The following is an 18,893-nucleotide window of genomic DNA, read 5'->3' as shown; positions in this document are numbered from 1 at the left end:
GGATTTAGCATATGCGGCCACGTAATGCAATGCTTATTTACTTGCTTTAACATTCATCACTGACTGTGACATGCACCCAAACTGAAACTAAACAATTTTTTTCATTTAGCTCATGCTGCTAGGTGTCTCTCTTCAATTTATTCCTTGCTTGCATTGATCTCTGCTTCAGTGTCGTTCACTTTGATTTTGAGTTTCCTATTTAATTTGTAGCTTCCCATTGAGGACTACTGCTCTACATATATAATTGTGGCTGTAGAAGCAAAGAATCAGTTAGAATATTTTGATAGAAAATGAGTGATTGGGGTCCTGTGGTGATAGCAGTGGTGCTGTTTGTGTTGCTGAGTCCTGGTCTTCTGATTCAAGTTCCAGGGAAGAGCAGAGTGGTTGAGTTTGGGAACATGCAAACCAGTGGAGTCTCTATCTTCATCCACACAATCATCTTCTTTGGTCTCATTACCATATTTCTTATTGTTATTGGTGTGCATATCAACACTGGCTAATTCCATTCTCTGTTTAATTAAGCTCTGAATTTGTTATGTGACATTAATTCTGTGTGAATCTTTTAACGTCGTCTTATGTTTCCAATATAAAGTTATCTCCAATCTTTTATCTTTACTTCTTCTCATGTCCTCATCGATTGTTAACTCTGCTTTCTGCTTGAGCATTAGCAAACAAGTGAATCAAGCACTTTATCCTAGTTGTTGGATAATGGATAACCATATCACACAAAAGCAAAGGTGGAAATGGAATCACATGCAGCTATCCAACACTTATGCTCCTCTAAAAACTTTAAAGGGTCATTATATAAAAAATTCCATTGACAAATGTAAAGAAACTGATTTTTAATTGCTTTATAAGAACTGTTGACATCATAGATTTTTCTTTAAGAAAATAAAATAAATGGGACTAGTATTAAATGTTATTTTCAAACACTCCGTTTATTCTATCAGTACAGATTTCACATCATTTGCTGAAAGAGAAAAATAAAGCATCATAAATATTTCTGGTAAAGACTACCAATCAACAAATTCAACATATATGTTCCCATCAGAACTACAGATATTGGGTGGATTATAAGTTCATTTTGGCAACAAAAACCTAAATTTGGTATTAATCAGTGACAAGATAATAAACTTCATCGTTCATCAATTACCCTCGATAGCACGGAGCAATTACGACATGTAAATCAATGGTATCAGTTATATACAGCTTCAACAGACATCATCAAACACAACAACCATCCGATTCCAAAAAAACATTTCTTGATCCAATGCAAACCCTGTTTCTCAGGAATCAAATCATATTTTCCTTCTCTTTCTGTTCTACATCTGAACAAAGGTATATTCAACAGCCTATGCTTGAGAAATTAGCAAGCTACGTGCCAAAATAAAACAAGGTAACAGTGTTTCCTTAATTCTTCAGAATTTACAAAGCTATTTCTTATGCACAGAGATAAGCCACATCCACCAAATATCACGATTCCTGCGTCTGCTAAAAGGAGAAGCTTCGTAATCTTTAATAATGTCTTGCTGAGGTAGCACAAAACCCACCATCCTTCTCATTTTTCATTCTTCATTTGTCACTTCATTAAGCTACCACGCTGTATCCAACAAAAAAAGAACTAATTAGTGAAGTGATTAGGCTCATCATGCAGATTAACAGATTCAAAATAGGTAGAAATTTGCAACAAAAACACGATAATCAAAACTACTACTACAGTATATATAGGGTATGAAAGAAGCATGTGGTAAAAAAGTTGATCAGAGCCCATTGAAGCTACTCTGAACATCTCAGCATACAGTGCAATCTTCCAGAAAGTTGAATAACAAATTAACAATCTCTGTACATTCCAAGTAGAAATAATTTCAAAGATAATAGTTGGTGTTGCATATCCTTTCTTTTTCGTGTTCATTACAGATCCCTGCCCTGAATTTTAAAGTTATTGAGAATACCACAATTACTATGGTGGGGAAACCATGCACCAACCTGATGAAAACACCATGATGAAACTTAATGATAGTACATTTTAATAAATAATCTATGACTATAATTAAATAAAACATTAATTTTATCTGATAATTTAAAATTAATCATGCAAAAATTATTGTTATCCAATTTTAACCAATCCTGATCTCCAGCTCCTTCTCTGGACAGACCAACTAACCAACCAAAACCTAAAGCTTCAAAGATTCGTCCTTTGAACCAAACAAAAACAGGTCATAAAGAGAACTTTGTTGTTGAGCTTTCTCCAAAACAGATCACTTTGCATCCTGTTGGCTATTTCTTCAAGCAAGTTTCAGACCATAAAGGGTAAAGCAAATTCCCCACGTATCCATCACAATAAAGAAAAAATAAACTAAAATTCACAAATTCTAAAAAGGATAAAACTCAAATGTACTGTTTACTCTGTTTTTCGATTAAAATTGAAAACTTTACTTCAAAAATACTATTCAAGATTAGTATAATCTTAACGAAAACCACAAACCTAACCGGAGAACAACTTAAACAATACATCCTGATTTTTTTTTCCATAAACAACATTAATATTAAGAATCTAACTCCGTTTTCACTTTTTCATAATTATTTGAAAATTACAAGCAAAAACACAATAAAACATAAGGAAAGAGACCATAGTCTGTGCGATAAATCTCTAATATCACATGCTATCATTCACTAATCGGAAACAAAATTACCATTTTTCATTTAGTTTTCGTGAACTTACCGGGAATGTCCTTACGCGGCGAGGGTGGCGCGGTGGCGTAGCAGAGAATGGAGCGACCGAAGACGGATAGGCTGGAGAGGATTCCGGCGACGTAGAAGAGCATCACCAATCCCAGAACCCACGGCATCAACACGAACCCGATGAAGAACGTCACCGATCCACAAAGCATCAGAGCCAGCGAGATTCCCAGCAGCAGCGATGCGAACCCGGCCGGCGATATCTGAGGCGGCGGCGATCGCCGAGACGCCCCCGGCGGGACGTTATGGGAGAAGGGCAACGGCGTGGGAGGCGATCGGATGAGGTTGAGAACGAGAGCGGAGAGGTCGTACAAGGCGCGAGATTGTTGGTCTTGGTGTCCTCCTCTTGTTCCTCTCATGATCGTGTCTTGTTTTTTTGTTTTAGCTTATGTTTTTGTTGTTCCTGAAAATCCGGCGAAACAGAATAGAAATATATAAAAAGGAGGCAATTGGATAACGTTGATGGTTGAAGAAAGAAAGGGTGAGAGAAATGGTTTAGCTTGTTGTGATCATAAGAGAGAAAAAGTGAACTTGATGATGTATTTATGTAATTATAATGATTGAAGGGAAATAAGAAAAAGGGTTTTGGATTGGTTGAAAAATATAAAAGAAAAGAGAAAAAAGTGTTTTGGGTGGGAATGCCAAGGAGGATAGAGAAGATAGTAGTTTTGTTGAAGAAAGCTTCTATAGTCACAATCTCATGTTTGTTCTTAATGAAAAGGTTTAATTACCATGTCTGCTTCATGCATCCATATACACACAAATCCTACATTTCAACCCTATCCATATTCAGATCCATATCTAACTACAACACACTCCTGTCTATGTTTTATACATAAAAAAAAAACACAATAAATGGAACAGAAATAATTAAGAAATAAATGGTAAAAATTTTAACATTCCTATTAATAGAATATTATTTCTATCAAAAGCTAGAAACATATAAACATTATTTTTTTCATCTCGGTACAGAAGATATGTATTACTTATTGTGTGCAATTTCAATTTAAAAATATTATTTTGCATATATTATAGTTTTTTTTTATCATTACGGTCTATTTTTAAAATATTAATATTCTATTGTCCAAAGAGAGACTCGTTCTTACGAAGAGTAAAGAAAAAAAAAGCATGTTAATTGCAAGAGATTAATGTTTAAAAGTTTAACGAGTTACACTAATTTTGAGTAATATTTTGTCATAAGCTCACTATTATTTACTTATATATCGTTGCAGTCTAAATTTGAGGAATGAAATTTCTTCAATAAACATCAAATTAAAAACGAGTATAAAAGTGTATTTTCGTGTATTTAAAAGCAAAAAAAAAGTATTATTCTCATGGCACATAAGATTTCGGTGACGTAATAACTTATCTTGTTCGAATTTAATTATATTTTCTGAAAAAAAAAACTTTTGTATTTATTATTCCGTGTCGTCGTAACCTTTCAATTTTCTATTAAATAATAATCATTCATCTACCACAATAATTATCATCATTGTTACCGATAATGTTCCTTGAGAATAATCATGTACATTTTCATACTTAATTACATTGTTAATCATATACATTATTTAAAATACAATTAATTTGTTAAGTGTAACATAATTATTTATAAACTGAAAAATATATTTTTTTTAAAACTTTTCATTATCCTTTTTCTATAAATTCATCATCCCTTTTGTGTTCTTTTTATAAATATCAGTTTATTATAAGACATGAGAAGGTGAATAGAAAGGGTGCAAACAATAGTTTTATTAATAAAGGGAAGAAAGGGTGATCCAAACAAGGAGGTAGCTAAGTAGTTATGTGGTGTTTATGAAAGCTCACACACAAAATCACTGCTTATGTTGTTCCTACAAGGTAGAGTCTATTACATATACTATCACAGATTTCCATTTTCCTTTCAAATAAAATTTCATTTCTCAGTTCAAACTCTTTCATGGTAACCATCCTCCCATGAAATTGTTCATGCTCTGGCCTCCTGTTATCACTGATACTGGATCAGGTCTATATCTGCAGTTAAACAAATTCAAATTATTAGAAATATGTGTATGAGTAGCTTCACCATTTCATCAACATAACATTATTTGTAGTTTCTACTTTACATCAAATCCCAACAACAATGTTTTTGTCTGCTAGTAACCACAAACAACCATGCATCAGAATTTAATGAAGAGGAAATTGATACCCCATTTGTAATGTTGGCTCACACTCCAATGGTTGAAAGAGAGCATCGCCTTGGTGTTGACCTGGATGGCGGTCATAACCCATATCTTCACCACTGGGATTCAGTTGAAATTGATTTATTTGATACTCTTCCAACTGCCAAAAACAGCACAAGTCACTCAAAAAGCTTCTGTCTAGTTCAGGACACCTTTGTACATTCAAATTTTATCGTTAATTAGAACACTGTATGTGAAGTTGAGTGTTGAAATGTTTGTTACCCTTTGTCTGAGAGCTGTGTTTGCCTCACCTAGCAAGTGTTCCTTCACATGTGACATAATTCAACTGGTTAATTAGCAAGGGAAGAATGACAATACTGGAAAAGGAATTGAGAATTGTTCTCATCATACCTTGCGCTGACTATCAGAAAGCTGATCCAGCATGAATTGGGTCTGTAGAATGTCATGCAGTTACGAAAATAATACATATACGACAAAGATCATTCACTTATGATATTCCAATGAATTTTTCATCACTTTTTGACCAAGATAAATTAATTTGTTCTAAATCATTTTCAAGCTGAAATTGGCAACGATGGAAAATTTAGTTAGTACCCTTGTTGATCTGATTTGCTTCAAAGACGAATCTAGCTGCCTTTCAAGTGATTCAAGCTCATTGCTGCTTAGAGGGCCAAGATCTTCTCCCATAAGGTTCCTGATGAGTTGAAGTCAGATATATATATGTAGCATGTACTAGATAATATAATAGAGCATGTTTTTTACCTTTGAAAACGTTGTAGAGCTTCATACCGTGCTTTCAGCTTCAAATATTCTTGTTGACTGCTTAACTCCTATAGTAATGGAAGCAAAATCATAGCAGTTACCTAATTAAGGGAAGATATACGAAGTCATACATAATGATTCATGAATCTATACATCGGTTTGGGGGTACGTGGACAACTATGCCCTAAGTAGTTCATTGGAGAAGGAAGTAAATGAAACCAATTAACCTGTTTGGAACGCGCACCACCATCATCAAAGCATATGAAGGAGCGATTCTTCCACACACGGTGAGAAAATTACTCAAAAAATACATACAAAAGTTCAATTACATCTCAGTGGTCATTATGTTGATGGAACTACACTCACCTAAAAGTTTATTTTTAATTTTTATGTTTCAAAAATTAACAGAACAAATTCGTGGAAACAACTGAAAACAACTGGTGTTTCCTGAAAACAACTGAAATTCCGATCAAATTCAGTTTTTTCTCACAATTTGTTGCCTCTCCAAATGAAATTGTTTGGTAAGTAGCTAGTGGATAAACCAAAACCACGACAAGTTGGAAATAACCAAGAATGTTTTATATGCACAGTTGCTCAATTAAATAGGGTGTATAGGATAATCACCAATACCAAGGCTTCCTTTGTTGACGCATTGGCCTCGGGCGCTCCATAGTTACATTTCTGATACCTCTCTAGCGTTTTCAGCATGCTGCATGTTCACACCAAATAGTCAAATAGTCATTAAACATTAAGAAAATTATTCTATTTCCACAACTACACAGAACATGTAGACACACTAAGAAGTACTTATGTATCCGAAAAATGTATTTGTAGCCCTTCATGTGCATCTTCTTTCGATCTTCAAACACCGCTGTTGTTTTTAGATCAGAAAAGCAGCTTTGGGAGATGCAAATTTGTAATGAGAAGCCAATATATAATTTAGAAAGAAAATCTTGGTTTGTCAAACAAGCCAGGCATATTGAAACAGATATAACTGATTGAAAAGTCATATCAAACAGTTTATGCTTATTATAATGGAGGAGATTGTGTAGACGAATTATTGACCAAAGAAACAAAGTGGTGAGCAAATTGTGGCAGAGAATTCGTACCATTACAAAACTTGATGAGTAAATAAATAAATAAATAATATAAAGATATGCATAGGCAAATAAAAAAGTAGTTTCAAATGATACATGAGAAGGAAAGAAATGGTGGAAACAAAGAACTAATAGCAGGAATAAAATAAACCCTAGGTAGGGCCAAAGTTGTAAATTAGAGAGTGCCTTGCCTTGGTTAAAAGAAAATGAAAAAGTGGACATGATTTAGTTTTTTCGAGTGAATGTTAAAACACTGAAGCCAAAATTAGCAGACACTAGCTAATATATTGTTATTATATTATATAAATAATATAAATGATACTTGACAGAAAAAATAATTAATGATGTGGTTCTTTTCCGAACACTTAATTGCATAGAAACAGAAGCCTGAGCAAAAGCTTTCCAGTAAAAGATTTTGAACCAGATCTACGAAGAACTTAAACAAATGAAGCAAAAAAAATAAATTTCCGATCACTGGGTTGAGAAGCGAAAGAGGGTAAGAAAGAGAAAGGTGAAGGGGCTTGAGGAAAACCAAAAATTAAAGAACAAGGAAGAGATAGAACAGTAAATACAACAGTGATAACTCTTTGCGTTTCCAGTTGCAGATCTAACATCAACTTAGCCTCAGAAACACTGAAGATGCTAAAAACGCCGAGACATTCACAGAAACGGAAAAGCTCGAAACAGTGAAAGAAGAAAATAAAGTTTTTAATATCGATGCTGTTTTGGTAAAAGTAGAATTCAGAAGGTGGCAAAGGGTAGCTGGTGTTCTTGAATCACTGAAAACAGCAAAAATCAAAGGAAGAGGGCTTGGAAATCTCGGAAGCAAAATTCATTTAAAAGCGTCACAAAATTGAAAGAAGAGAAAGGTGCGGAGAACAAGAAAAGCTAGGTCCTGCAGTTCCTTTTTCTGTGCTACCACGTTCTATGCCCAAACATAACATACATATCTGTGATCAGACATAGACAAAGAGAGAGAGAAGGGGGTTTGTAGTAGTTTTCTTATGTTACTTATGTCCATTAATTCTTACTTATTCTTAAGCCTTTTGCTGAATATATGTATATAGATAGATATAGATATAGAAGTACCTTGAAGTGCTGCAAAACTCGTACAACTTTCCTCTAGTGGAGAAGATGATGAGAGCAAGCTCGGCATCACAAAGAACGGAAAGCTCATAAGCTTTCTTCAAAAGCCCGTTTCTTCGTTTTGCAAAGGTCACTTGCCTGTTGATCTTGTTCTCAATTCTCTTCAACTCCACTCTTCCCCTTCCCATCTCTCTCTCTCTCTCTTTCTCTCTGTCTCTCTCTCTCTCTTTAACTCTCTCAACTTCTCTTTCTCACATCCACTCACCAAATTCTGAATATATTAAATCTCTCTCACATGTATGTATATATGTGGTGTAAATTGTAAAGCGTGATATATATATATACTGAGAGATACGTGTATTATTGTATTCTCCAGCAAAAGCATGGTTATGAAGTGAAATGGGAACGCTAATGGATGCATAGTTATTGAAAAAAAAAATGGGAGTGTTGTTCTCTCTCTACCTGTCTTTTTCTCTTAGCTTAATTTGCTACATTCATCCCCTGTGGCCTGTGCTTTCATTGATGATAAGGAGCCATCCAAAGAAAGAAAATGCTGAAATTCAGATTTATTGTGAGTATGGTAAGAGAGTAAATGCAGTTTTGTGGAACACGTAAAGTGGATACTGCAATGCCAGTTGATTGAAAAGTGGGATTGGATTCGACGGTGCTCAAAGAATGCGCCAAAGCAAAAATCGGAGAAGCCCTAAATAGGATCCGTGACCAGTAGTCATGATTGGCCATTGAAACCAAGAGAAAGATGGTTTTTTGATATCACAACAGTGCCACGTGTCGAAAGATGAAGTGGGAAAGGGCTTCATTTTCAGCTCACTTTTTCGTGTTCAGGCAATCATGTGAACTAACCTTAAAGATCCTCAACCTCGTAGTTGTAGGGTAGTTCGTATGTTACATCATAAATTTACCCAACTACCCCTATTCCTCCATAGATCTACTACGCTTTTCTCAATTCAAATTAACTTCCTTCCTTTTATCAATAAACAAATTAAAACTGTCTTTTTATGATTTCTACTACAATTTAATTAAATTGTAATTAGTAATAAAAATAATTAAAAACGGCATTGATTTTTTATTTATAAATGAGTTCTATTATATATAATTTTTTTACATGAAAAACTAAACTAAAAATCTCAGTAAAAGATCGCAATTTTCAATTACTGCGTGTTAAGTATGTTTAGGTCAAAGTTCTTTGAAAGTGTATTTTTCCTTTTACTGATAAAAAAATTGGGAATCCTCTGATTCTAAATTTACTATAATTCACAAACTTAAACAAACATTTATAATAATAAAAAGGATAACTAAAAATGGAAAAGAAAAGATATTTCTACAGAAGACATTTAATAGACATTAAATATGTTTGATTAAAGTTCAAACCATCCCAAAATAAAAACTATAGCAGATATGGTATTTATTTAACTCATCAGATAGTCTTTTTGTTTAATTAACTAAAGATTTTATACATTTTTTTGAATTCTTCGTAAGTTCATCTATAGGAGATCTATTAATTGTGATTTAGAATTAAAAAGTGTAATGTGAAAATAAGAAGAAACCAATATGAGTGATTATTTATCGATAGCAGAGATAGTGATGTATTTTGTTGATATTGAAGTGTTATAGAGAATATTGATTAATGATTAACCATGATCCAATTTGGTTGTAAAGACAGGAAAAGAAGGTTGATTTGGAAAGTGGTGTTAAAGTTTCCGCGTTCTCCTTTTTCGCTGCTTGAAATTAAAAATTTAACAAGAGAACAGTTTGGCACTGTGTTAGAATCATCTGAAAATGACATAACAATGGCGCATTACGCAATTACCATTTCCAGAATTATTGTGGAAGAATTCGTAGTGAATAATCAAGTATTATTTCTGAAACCCAAAGACAGAAGGTGTGAATAACAATCTTAACTTTCCATTGTTTGGATTGGTAATGAGAAAACCTTAAATTCCAGCATTGACAGTGTTTGAAGGGAGGAGAATTTATTAGAACTAAGTCTGAAAATGGTTATGGCGTTCTGTTTCACATGAGGTATCAAGCAGACACGACGTTACCTTTGCAGTCAAAACATGGGGTTCTAGGATTATAGTTCTTGACACCTTGTTTTGTGGAAAAGTTGGGAAACCAGCATGATCCATGGTTCTAATACCTCATGACATGCCAAATTAGCCTTTTGTCAGAAGCTTATAAGGGCCTGTGTGGTGTTTGTATACATAAGGCAATTACAATAATAACTCTATTTTAACTTGAAGTAAGAAAAGTTTAGCCATTTTTGCTTCCGGGCATTAATAATATCCTTCCTTTTTATATCTTACAAAGAAGAAGTGAAGAAATCCATGATGCATATGAATGTTGGGGTGATGAACAACGAAGTGAACAATCTGAAGTCTGATGCCATATTCGAGATAAAAAAACATGTTGGGGACCCACCACTCTACCACTCTACCACTCTGCACTGCCATTGTGCATGGGCCAAACAACATGATGAACGTGGTTGATCACAGTGTATTGTGAAAGTGATTGAGAGATTGGTGTTGGAAGAAAGATGAAAAAAAAAAAGAGAGAGAGTTGAAAGTTGAATCCAGCATGGGCAAAGCAGCATAGAGATGTGAGATGCTTTTCCATTTAAAGGTGAACAACATCTGCATCAATAATAATAACACCTACATAGCATTCCAAATTTGGCATTGCCATTTAAAGATGTCACATCTCATTGGATCGTAACCTGTTGCAGAGTCTAAGATGAAGCAGCTATGGTGGCAGGTTACAGGTGCATGGTACACTCATCATCATAAATTCAAAATAAAAAAATAAAATTTCATTTCTAACACCATGAGAAGTAAAATAATTTATCAGTTAAAATTGAATTATATAAATAAATAATAATATGTTAATAAATATAATAAATTTGAAGAATAAAATATAAAATAGCTAAGTATAATATACATATATAATATTTAATTATACACATATAATAAATTACACCTATTTTTTTAAAAACTATTTTTGTTGGAAGGAAAAAGAAACCGTGTATATGATTTAGATCCTTAATTAACATTTGCATCATTTTCTCTTAAAACATTTCCTATTTAACGTGAAAAGGAAAACATGAAGAATCCAAAAAAATTCATATACTGATTCTTAAAAGATTTCAATACACAATATAAATAAAAAAAAACAAAAATTGTTTAAAAGCCAATTATTGAAAGAATAACGGCTTGTGTTGTGGACTGCTCAACTTCTTTGTTGGTTCTAACACGATTACCTATCTAACTTGTACTATTAAGAAATGGATGATGATATTTTGACAATATTTTTTGATAACTTTTTTTACAACGAAACACGTGTCATTACTTTATTGGTCTATTTGAATTTACGTTTAAAAAATATTTAAAACAGACCAATCAGAAACTGTCACGCGTTGTTAAAAAGTTGTTAAAAAAATGTTATTAAAATGACTTTTTTTTCTTTAAGAAATAGAGATGATGTGAAAATGGGAAGTACACCACCTAATATTTGTTGAACAATGTTGTGTGAAGTTTCTTCAATAAACAATTTAGAAGCATATTCAATATGCAATTTAGAAGCATCTCACTCTCTCCCAAATTCTTTCTCCAAAATATACACACCCTTGGTGTCACTTTTTAATAGATATTATCGTATCGTATAATTTATAAATCACTTATACATTTTATACAAGTTTTTAATCGTGAAAGTTCACCGTTTGTTATAACTTATACGAAATTAATTTAACTATTATAATTAAATGTTGGTTCAATATAACAAATATATTTTTAATTTTATATCTTTAATTAACTACTATTAATTATATTAAATTCATATATTATTATACGAATTACTTCTTGAAAATAAAAAATCTTCTTCTTTTAGTATCGATATGGCTTTGATTTAGTAAAGATTTTCCTTTCTTTGCAAATCCATTTGAACTTTATATTATTTTGTTTAACTTGCATAGTCATTTGTAGTGTATCAGAGGGGTAGAGATCAAACCATCTTACCCTGTTAGTACGAGATTAGATGTTCGTGGTTGATCCGATAACAAGGTGATGTAATAAACAGAAAATAAACTTTGTTAAAACAGGGAGTTTGAGTAATTCATCACAATTAAAAAATAAATTTTAAGTCTAATTTATAAAATAAATTTATATTTATTTATATAAATGTGTGTTTTGTCAAGATTTTTTGTTTGTAACATATATATGACAATAACGAATAAAATATATTTTAGAAATATTTAGTAGCTAGATTATTTATTTACAATCTGAAGTATACTTGTTTATAAGAGTAATTAAATATATTATGCTACTCTTTTATTTTTCACCAAACGAATTTATGATTTTACTCATAAAGCAAAATATTTGCTTAAAAAAAAATCGACTCAACGTAAATAATGGACATGGCGGACATGACAAAAATGAAATTACATCACTTATAAAAGTATCGAAAAGAGCATCATTTTTAGCGTCTTACCAACATTCAAATTGAAAATTGTCACACATTCTTTTCACTGAAACCTCTTTAGTAATTTTATAGCAAGTCGGTTATTAATTTATTACCTAAAATTATAACAACTGGATAAATTAATTTTAAAATTAAAAAATCATTCAATCTGTTATGGAAATTATATATTTATTAACATTTAATTTAATTTTTGAAAATATAATAAACGATCAAATTGATCTCTGAAAAATAAATAAAATAGTATTAAAAAGTATACATTATCGGCATCTAAAGTATTCACGCAAAACTTCCAAATTAGCAAAAATAAAAGAAATATAAGAACAAATGGAATCATCCAAGTACCACTTTTTTTAAAAAAGCAAATATAAAGAACTCGTTTTACTCCTATATATATATGATTTTAATTAATAAAATCAAACTTGTTTTATTGAATTAATAAGACTTTAAATTAATTAAATTCGTGATCGTGAAATTTGATTTTGTCACATCAAAGTCATGGCCACGGTTTTGGTACAATTTTAAAGGTCAACTTGAAGTTGTGTTATGAACGACAACTTTTTTTTTTTTAACAAAGTGATTATTCTCATATTTTTGAAAAGAAATATTCATCAATTTGGTGGCGTATAAGAAAAAAAATCATATAAATTGCTAATATAAAATATCTGAGTATTTTCAACATAAAATATATCTCAAGACTTCATATTTGTATTTTTTTTTTTTATCTTTATACGTGACTCAACTTTCTTAATTATCCTAAATGTGTAATTTTTAACTAATATCTGTATTGTTATATATATGTTGGGTATCTGTGACGTGAGATATTATCAGCAGTGGTGCATTTTCCATTATCAAAATAAAATTCTTTCTGAAAGGTTGTCCATGGAATATTTGCCCAACAAAAATAGTGGAAAGAATATGATATGATATGATATATACGTCATTTGGAATAATGAAGAGTTATTGTGGTCTTGGCACCAACTTATATTTTAATATTCCAATGGAGATGCAGATCAGCCTAACAATGTTTAAATATCAATCAAAAATTTCAATGCTCTCTCTAACTTCAACATGATATCATGGATGAACACTATATACTCTATATAGGTGGTAAAAATAGCTAAACTCGACTATAACATGCTAGTGTGGTAAAAAAAAAGTTCATCATATAAAGTTTTTAATTTGAGAAAAATCAATCCGATCCTCCAAGCTCAACAACTTGACGAGTTAGTGATCCCATGCTCAGTCGAATCAATTTAACAACCTAACAATCTATCTTAGTTAAAATAACGGTGAAACTTATACTGTGACACTTCATATTAACACAGTCTAATCAAGATCTAAATTTGATTAAAATTTGATACAGTTTGATCAATAACTAAAATCGTTCGAACAACGATCTGATTTAGTCCTTTTCAATCTCGTAGCTTAACATCGATCTATTTTCATGTAAAAAATAAATAATTCAACATATTTTTATGTGATATCAAACTTTCGATAATAATAAAAAAGACATGTTATTTTGACAACGAAGTAAATCCGATTATATAATTCAATATCCGTTTTCAATTAACAGACTAGTTTAACCTTAAACTGAGTTTAAAAAGATGAAATTGACTTGTTTTTTTCCTTCTACCAATTAATAACATAATATATAAACAATTTATCCACGTAACTACCATTCATCTCTAAATATAATATTTTTTTAAAGTTCCTCCTTAGCCAGAACTTTATTTTGAAGTCACTTATCATCAAAATAATATTTGATGGTGCTTTTGTTTTCCATATATCCCTAGAAAATTCGGAATCTATTCTTAAATAATCTTCTTAATTATAAGACTCTTAAGGAATATAACATCCACCAATAGGCACTAAACAAGTTTATTGATTAATTTATCATTTGTTTTGATGAGAAAGTTTGTGCATGATATATATTATAACCAAAAGCTATGCCTTATATGTTTTAAAATTGATATTGTAATATGAAGTTTGTATTTGTGTCTGAAGAAGAGTAGGTTGAGTTGAGGATGTGATTCCTTCCAAATATTGCAATAGAATCACAGCAACAGTTGCTGATGGAATTTAATACCTTGTACCATCCAACTAACTTTATCCAAATTCTCCACCACCCTCTTTCTATAACACTTTTACTTTTCATCATATATCAAACTCTTTCATATTAGATATTATGTCAATGTTTTTATTTTTCTTAAAAACTTTCCATTATCTTTTTCAAAAATATTAATATCTGTACTTATAAAAGTAGAGATGTACTCACAAGTTCGGTATGATATTTATACATCTTTTCTCTTATACTTTAAAGACATCGTGTCTCTTATGTTAGGAAGACATAAATGATATGTAGTTTTCACACAACTGAAATCAAATCATTCCTCTGTATTTGGCTACAGAGAATATTGTTCGATGAAACATTGATGTGCCAAGACTTTATAGTATATGAATCCAAATTAGCCAAAACAAGTTGGGTTTACATTGTTTTTTCTTTTTAACTAAGCCAAAAAATCCAATAAAATAAAATCTAGACCGTTGTTTTGGGACCAAAATTTTTGAAATTTTATAATTAAAACAAATGGCAGGCCAGTTACCACTATACACAGTAATTGTATTATTCCTGGAACAAACTTTAAATTAAATTAGCGTTACGTTTTTCACTTTCATTCTCTGAGAATAAAATCCAACGTAGGCATCTCCACAATGGCTGATGCCATGCCATCTTACTCCAATTATAAATACACGTTCTGCATGGCGTTTGGTTACAGCAANACACCTTAGGATTTCGATATATTCTAAGTTTTTGAATTAGCATGATGTTGAAATCCTTATGGAAAAGCCTGATAAGCCTTCAAGATAAGTGTGTGAAGAAGCAAAAGAGTGAAGTTGATGGAAGTGTGTCAGTGCATGGTGAAGAAGACTTGGTCGTTTTGCCTGTGCAGTGTTGCAACTGTTGCATAGAAGAAACCAAACAATGCAATTGTGACCATACTCATGCAGCAGAAGACGCAAATATCCACGCTCAGCGTCATGCTAACTCCAACAGTTCCTTTACTCATGCTGTCATCAACATGGTGGGGATGCTCGTAGGTAAAATTTCCATATATACTGCTTCATTTTCTCATTTTCACTCCCAATATATGTAAAATCAAGTTATAAATATTTATTTTAAAGTTAATACAATACATATATTAAAGTGCTTAACTCTATATACTTTATTTCTTTAAAATGCATCTCTGAGTTTTTCACAGACTTCATTTTCTTTAGCAAGTTTATTTTTAAGGCTAACCATGATGCACAAAGTTATTCTCTCGGTTTACTTTTTTCGAACTTCACTAGAAGAATAATGTTTAGATCACCCAAACATATATTCTCAAATACTTTTGGTGGTGCATCCAAGATTTGCAGGATCACCATTTCTGTCTCTAAATCCAACTGGCATGTTGAAAAATGGACATAACAACCAACCAATTAAGAACAAGTTAATGTTTAATGACAAAATCATAATCAACACTGTAAACTTACCCATCAAGCAACTGATCATTTGCCAACCTATGCTGGTTTAAGTGACAGAATTTGAATCCTTCCTAAAAAGAACTCAATATTTTTTAGCAGAAAAGTGACTGCAAAGTTTTTAATATCTTTCAGGTTTGGGGCAACTATCAACTCCATATGCAGTGGTAAGTGGAGGGTGGGTGTCTGCATTCTTGCTTGTAGGACTAGGTGTAATGTGTGCTTACAGTTCTCACATACTTGGAACATGCCTCAGAAAGAATCCAAAGTTAAGAAGCTTTGTGGATATTGGGAAACATGCNTTTGGATCAAAAGGAANGTTGGTGGCTGCAACAATCATCTACATGGAAATCTTCATGTCCCTTGTTTCCTACACCATCTCATTACATGATAATTTGAACACAGTCTTTCTGGGGACAAATCTCAAGNACCACTTCCCCANATTCTCTTCATCTCAGTTCCTAACAGTGGTGGCAGTTCTCATTGCCCTCCCTAGTTTGTGGATCAGAGACCTCTCTTCCATATCTTTCCTTTCAACACTTGGNATTCTCATGTCTCTCCTCATTTTTCTCTGTGTAGCTGCCACTGCACTTTTAGGACATGTCCGAAACAATCATGCCATACCTGTCCTCCAACTCCATAATATTCCATCAGTATCTGGCCTTTACGTCTTTGGCTATGGAGGACACATTGTTTTCCCCGAATTATACACATCCATGAAAGACCCTTCAAAATTTACCAAGGTAGCTAAACACATGAAAGTTTATATGTTTATTTGCTTGAGCAGAACTTTTGAGTTTTGATCATATATATGATGTTTTGTTTGAAAATTTCAACAGGTTTCTATTATGAGCTTCGCAGTGGTTACGNCAATTTACACGACACTGGGGTTCATGGGTGCGAGGATGTTTGGTAAGGATGTAAAGTCTCAAATAACTCTGAGCATGCCAGCAGAGAGCATTGTGACAAAGGTTGCTCTGTGGGCAACCGTGGTGGCACCAATGACCAAATACGCGCTTGAATTCACACCATTGGCAATTCAACTAGAACATGCTCTTCCAAGCACCATGAGTGNCAGAAGCAAGATGATTATTAGGGGTTCCGTGGGTTCANTTTCACTTTTGGTCATACTAACCCTTGCTCTGTCGGTTCCATATTTTGAACATGTACTAAGTCTCACTGGTTCCCTTGTCAGTGTTGCCGTTTGTTTGATTCTGCCATGTTCTTTCTACTTGAAGACATGTTGGGGTCAAATATCAAACCTTGTCTTGCTCCTTAACCTCTTTCTCATCACATTTGGCTTTCTTCTTGCTCTCATGGGCACCATTTCCTCCTCAAAGTTGCTACTCAAAAGTTTTCAATTGCATCACTCAAGTTAATTGGAGTGATTACTATACATATATATATATATATATACATATGTACTGATAGACCAGTCTATGGTTGCGATTTCTTGCTTAATGAAAAATAGTTAATGATATGAATTGTGTTATAGTTAAAATTGCATAATAGTGGAACTACCTTATAAAAAGGTATCCAAACATAGGTTGACATAATTAATATATACAAACTTGTAAAGATTACGAAAATTATGCTGATAACATGAAAGGCTTGTAAAAATTATAGGTAAAATGAGTGTGTTTTACTTATAAGTTGAACTTATATGTTTTCTTTGATGTCTTAGTTTGTCTTTACCTTCTATTATAATAATCTCAAGAATCAAATTCATTGCACCGTACTTATTACACTATTTTATCTNATTTATAAAGCAAAACTCTCTCTACCAAATGCTTTAAAGAAATTGAATAAAAAAACGTTCATGAATAAAGAAAATTGTAGTTGTGTCATGTTGATTGAAAAATGATAATAAATAAAAAGTTATTGTGAAGTTTGGAAGAGTTCTGAAAAGAAATGGATGTAATCTCGTGTGTTATTATGAGATGCTTATAAAATGTCGGCGCATATTAATCTGAAATTATTGAAGTCATTCCGGTAACATGCTTTCCAACTTTTGAGCATTATAATATCAAATACTTTTTAAAATCATTTTTAACTAATTAACATTTAAATGGTTATAAATCTTATTTTACTCAGGATTGCCAACTAAAACAATAAATTTCGTTCAAGATAAGAAAAATATCTCAAATTCCCCCTCTTCATATCATACCCAATCCGATTTCTGATAAATCTTTCAAAATTTATCATAATTTTATTATTTTTATATTTCAATAAAGTTTTAATATAGAAAATGGTAATTAAGGGGTTTGGAAAAAGAATGACAGAATGATGATAATTGGTTAGTTTTAAAATAGAGGGAAGGGAACAATTGATTCTGATATATACTATGCGAATTGGAACAACTTTTCTTTTCTTAGCACTTGTTACATACAGTTTGTATTCAGAAAAGAATTAAGAATTTGATCCAAATGATAGCAATAATTTGTTTGATTGTAATGTTCTTTCAATAATTATATTATTAGGATTTTACATTGAGTAAATAAGATGAATGGATAATACCAGTGTTTTACTTTCAATCCTATTTTAAAACACTATTTACCAAATAGGATAAAAAGCATGATTGAAGGACGTTCATACAATTTTAGAAAATACCAATTCAGTCACTTGATATATGCTTTTCATGGTTTCCTCATTAGGATTTTGACGCGTTGTCTTCCCTTGCCAACCTCTCCATGCTGGAAACCGTATTCCTTGGGGGAAAAAACTTCACCTCAATTCCCGACGGTTGCTTTCAGGGTCACACTAGCTTACAAAGCCTCAACATGGCAGACAACTTCAAGCGCCTTACATGGGCGATTCCTGCAGAGTTGATTCATTCTTCCAACCTCGTCAAACTCGACCTCGGAAGCACAAACCTCAATGGTACCTTGCCTGAAGTTTTTGACTCCCTTGTGAGTTTGCAGGAGCTTCGTCTCTCTTACAACAACCTCACTGGGAGTTTGCCAAAGACCTTCGCGGTATTCGGGATTCAAAAGTTGTGGCTGGATAATCAAAAGCA

General features: G+C 32.3%; 4 protein-coding genes across 6 annotated transcripts; 2 read left to right on the top strand and 2 right to left on the bottom strand.

Annotated features, from left to right (window-relative positions):
- Nucleotides 1-93: 93 nt before the first annotated feature.
- On the top strand, nucleotides 94-615 carry LOC106755910. Its single transcript, XM_014638137.2, has one exon. It carries the CDS (start codon nucleotides 291-293, stop codon nucleotides 498-500), a length of 210 nt encoding a protein of 69 aa, XP_014493623.1. The 5' UTR covers nucleotides 94-290; the 3' UTR covers nucleotides 501-615.
- A 426-nt stretch (nucleotides 616-1,041) lies between these two features.
- Nucleotides 1,042-3,341, bottom strand: LOC106754569. The gene is made up of 2 exons (XM_014636604.2): nucleotides 2,723-3,341; nucleotides 1,042-1,600 (listed from the first exon to the last, which is right to left on the bottom strand). Exons 1-2 carry the CDS (start codon nucleotides 3,096-3,098, stop codon nucleotides 1,593-1,595), a joined length of 384 nt encoding a protein of 127 aa, XP_014492090.1. The 5' UTR covers nucleotides 3,099-3,341; the 3' UTR covers nucleotides 1,042-1,592.
- Nucleotides 3,342-4,460: 1,119 nt separating this feature from the next.
- LOC106755594 (MADS-box transcription factor 1) lies at nucleotides 4,461-8,477 on the bottom strand. 3 transcript variants are annotated; one of them, XM_014637778.2, is made up of 8 exons: nucleotides 7,868-8,475; nucleotides 6,312-6,390; nucleotides 5,682-5,749; nucleotides 5,514-5,613; nucleotides 5,310-5,351; nucleotides 5,181-5,222; nucleotides 4,925-5,058; nucleotides 4,461-4,749 (listed from the first exon to the last, which is right to left on the bottom strand). In XM_014637778.2, the coding sequence occupies exons 1-8, from the start codon at nucleotides 8,050-8,052 to the stop codon at nucleotides 4,674-4,676; spliced, it is 726 nt and encodes a 241-aa protein (XP_014493264.1). In that variant the 5' UTR covers nucleotides 8,053-8,475; the 3' UTR covers nucleotides 4,461-4,673. The 3 variants fall into 3 exon arrangements, with proteins under 3 accessions (XP_014493264.1, XP_014493262.1, XP_022634525.1); XM_014637776.2 differs by having other exon boundaries at nucleotides 6,306-6,390; nucleotides 7,868-8,473; XM_022778804.1 differs by lacking the exon at nucleotides 5,310-5,351 and having other exon boundaries at nucleotides 6,306-6,390; nucleotides 7,868-8,477.
- A 6,423-nt stretch (nucleotides 8,478-14,900) lies between these two features.
- LOC106753369 (amino acid transporter AVT1H) lies at nucleotides 14,901-17,606 on the top strand. Its single transcript, XM_022775972.1, has 3 exons — nucleotides 14,901-15,454; nucleotides 16,013-16,620; nucleotides 16,717-17,606. The coding sequence occupies exons 1-3, from the start codon at nucleotides 15,178-15,180 to the stop codon at nucleotides 17,254-17,256; spliced, it is 1,425 nt and encodes a 474-aa protein (XP_022631693.1). The 5' UTR covers nucleotides 14,901-15,177; the 3' UTR covers nucleotides 17,257-17,606.
- Nucleotides 17,607-18,893: the final 1,287 nt, after the last annotated feature.

The sequence above is a fragment of the Vigna radiata genome, chromosome 2 (genome assembly GCF_000741045.1).
Source record: "Vigna radiata var. radiata cultivar VC1973A chromosome 2, Vradiata_ver6, whole genome shotgun sequence".
Lineage (NCBI taxonomy): Eukaryota > Viridiplantae > Streptophyta > Magnoliopsida > Fabales > Fabaceae > Vigna > Vigna radiata.
The sequence above is the reverse complement of the archived record's forward strand: the minus strand, read 5'-3'. Positions and strand labels throughout refer to the sequence as shown.

Bases quoted from the DNA above. Each gene is read 5' to 3' on its own strand.
- LOC106755910 (XM_014638137.2), top strand. From the start codon at position 291: ATGAGTGATTGGGGTCCTGTGGTGATAGCAGTGGTGCTGTTTGTGTTG.
- LOC106754569 (XM_014636604.2), bottom strand. From the start codon at position 3,098: ATGAGAGGAACAAGAGGAGGACACCAAGACCAACAATCTCGCGCCTTG.
- LOC106755594 (XM_014637776.2), bottom strand. From the start codon at position 8,052: ATGGGAAGGGGAAGAGTGGAGTTGAAGAGAATTGAGAACAAGATCAAC. The intron at 5,352-5,513 runs GTACTAACTAAA...GACATTCTACAG, and splicing joins AGCAAATCAGATCAACAAGG to ACCCAATTCATGCTGGATCA. The intron at 5,059-5,180 runs GTAACAAACATT...TGTTTTTGGCAG, and splicing joins ACACAGCTCTCAGACAAAGG to TTGGAAGAGTATCAAATAAA.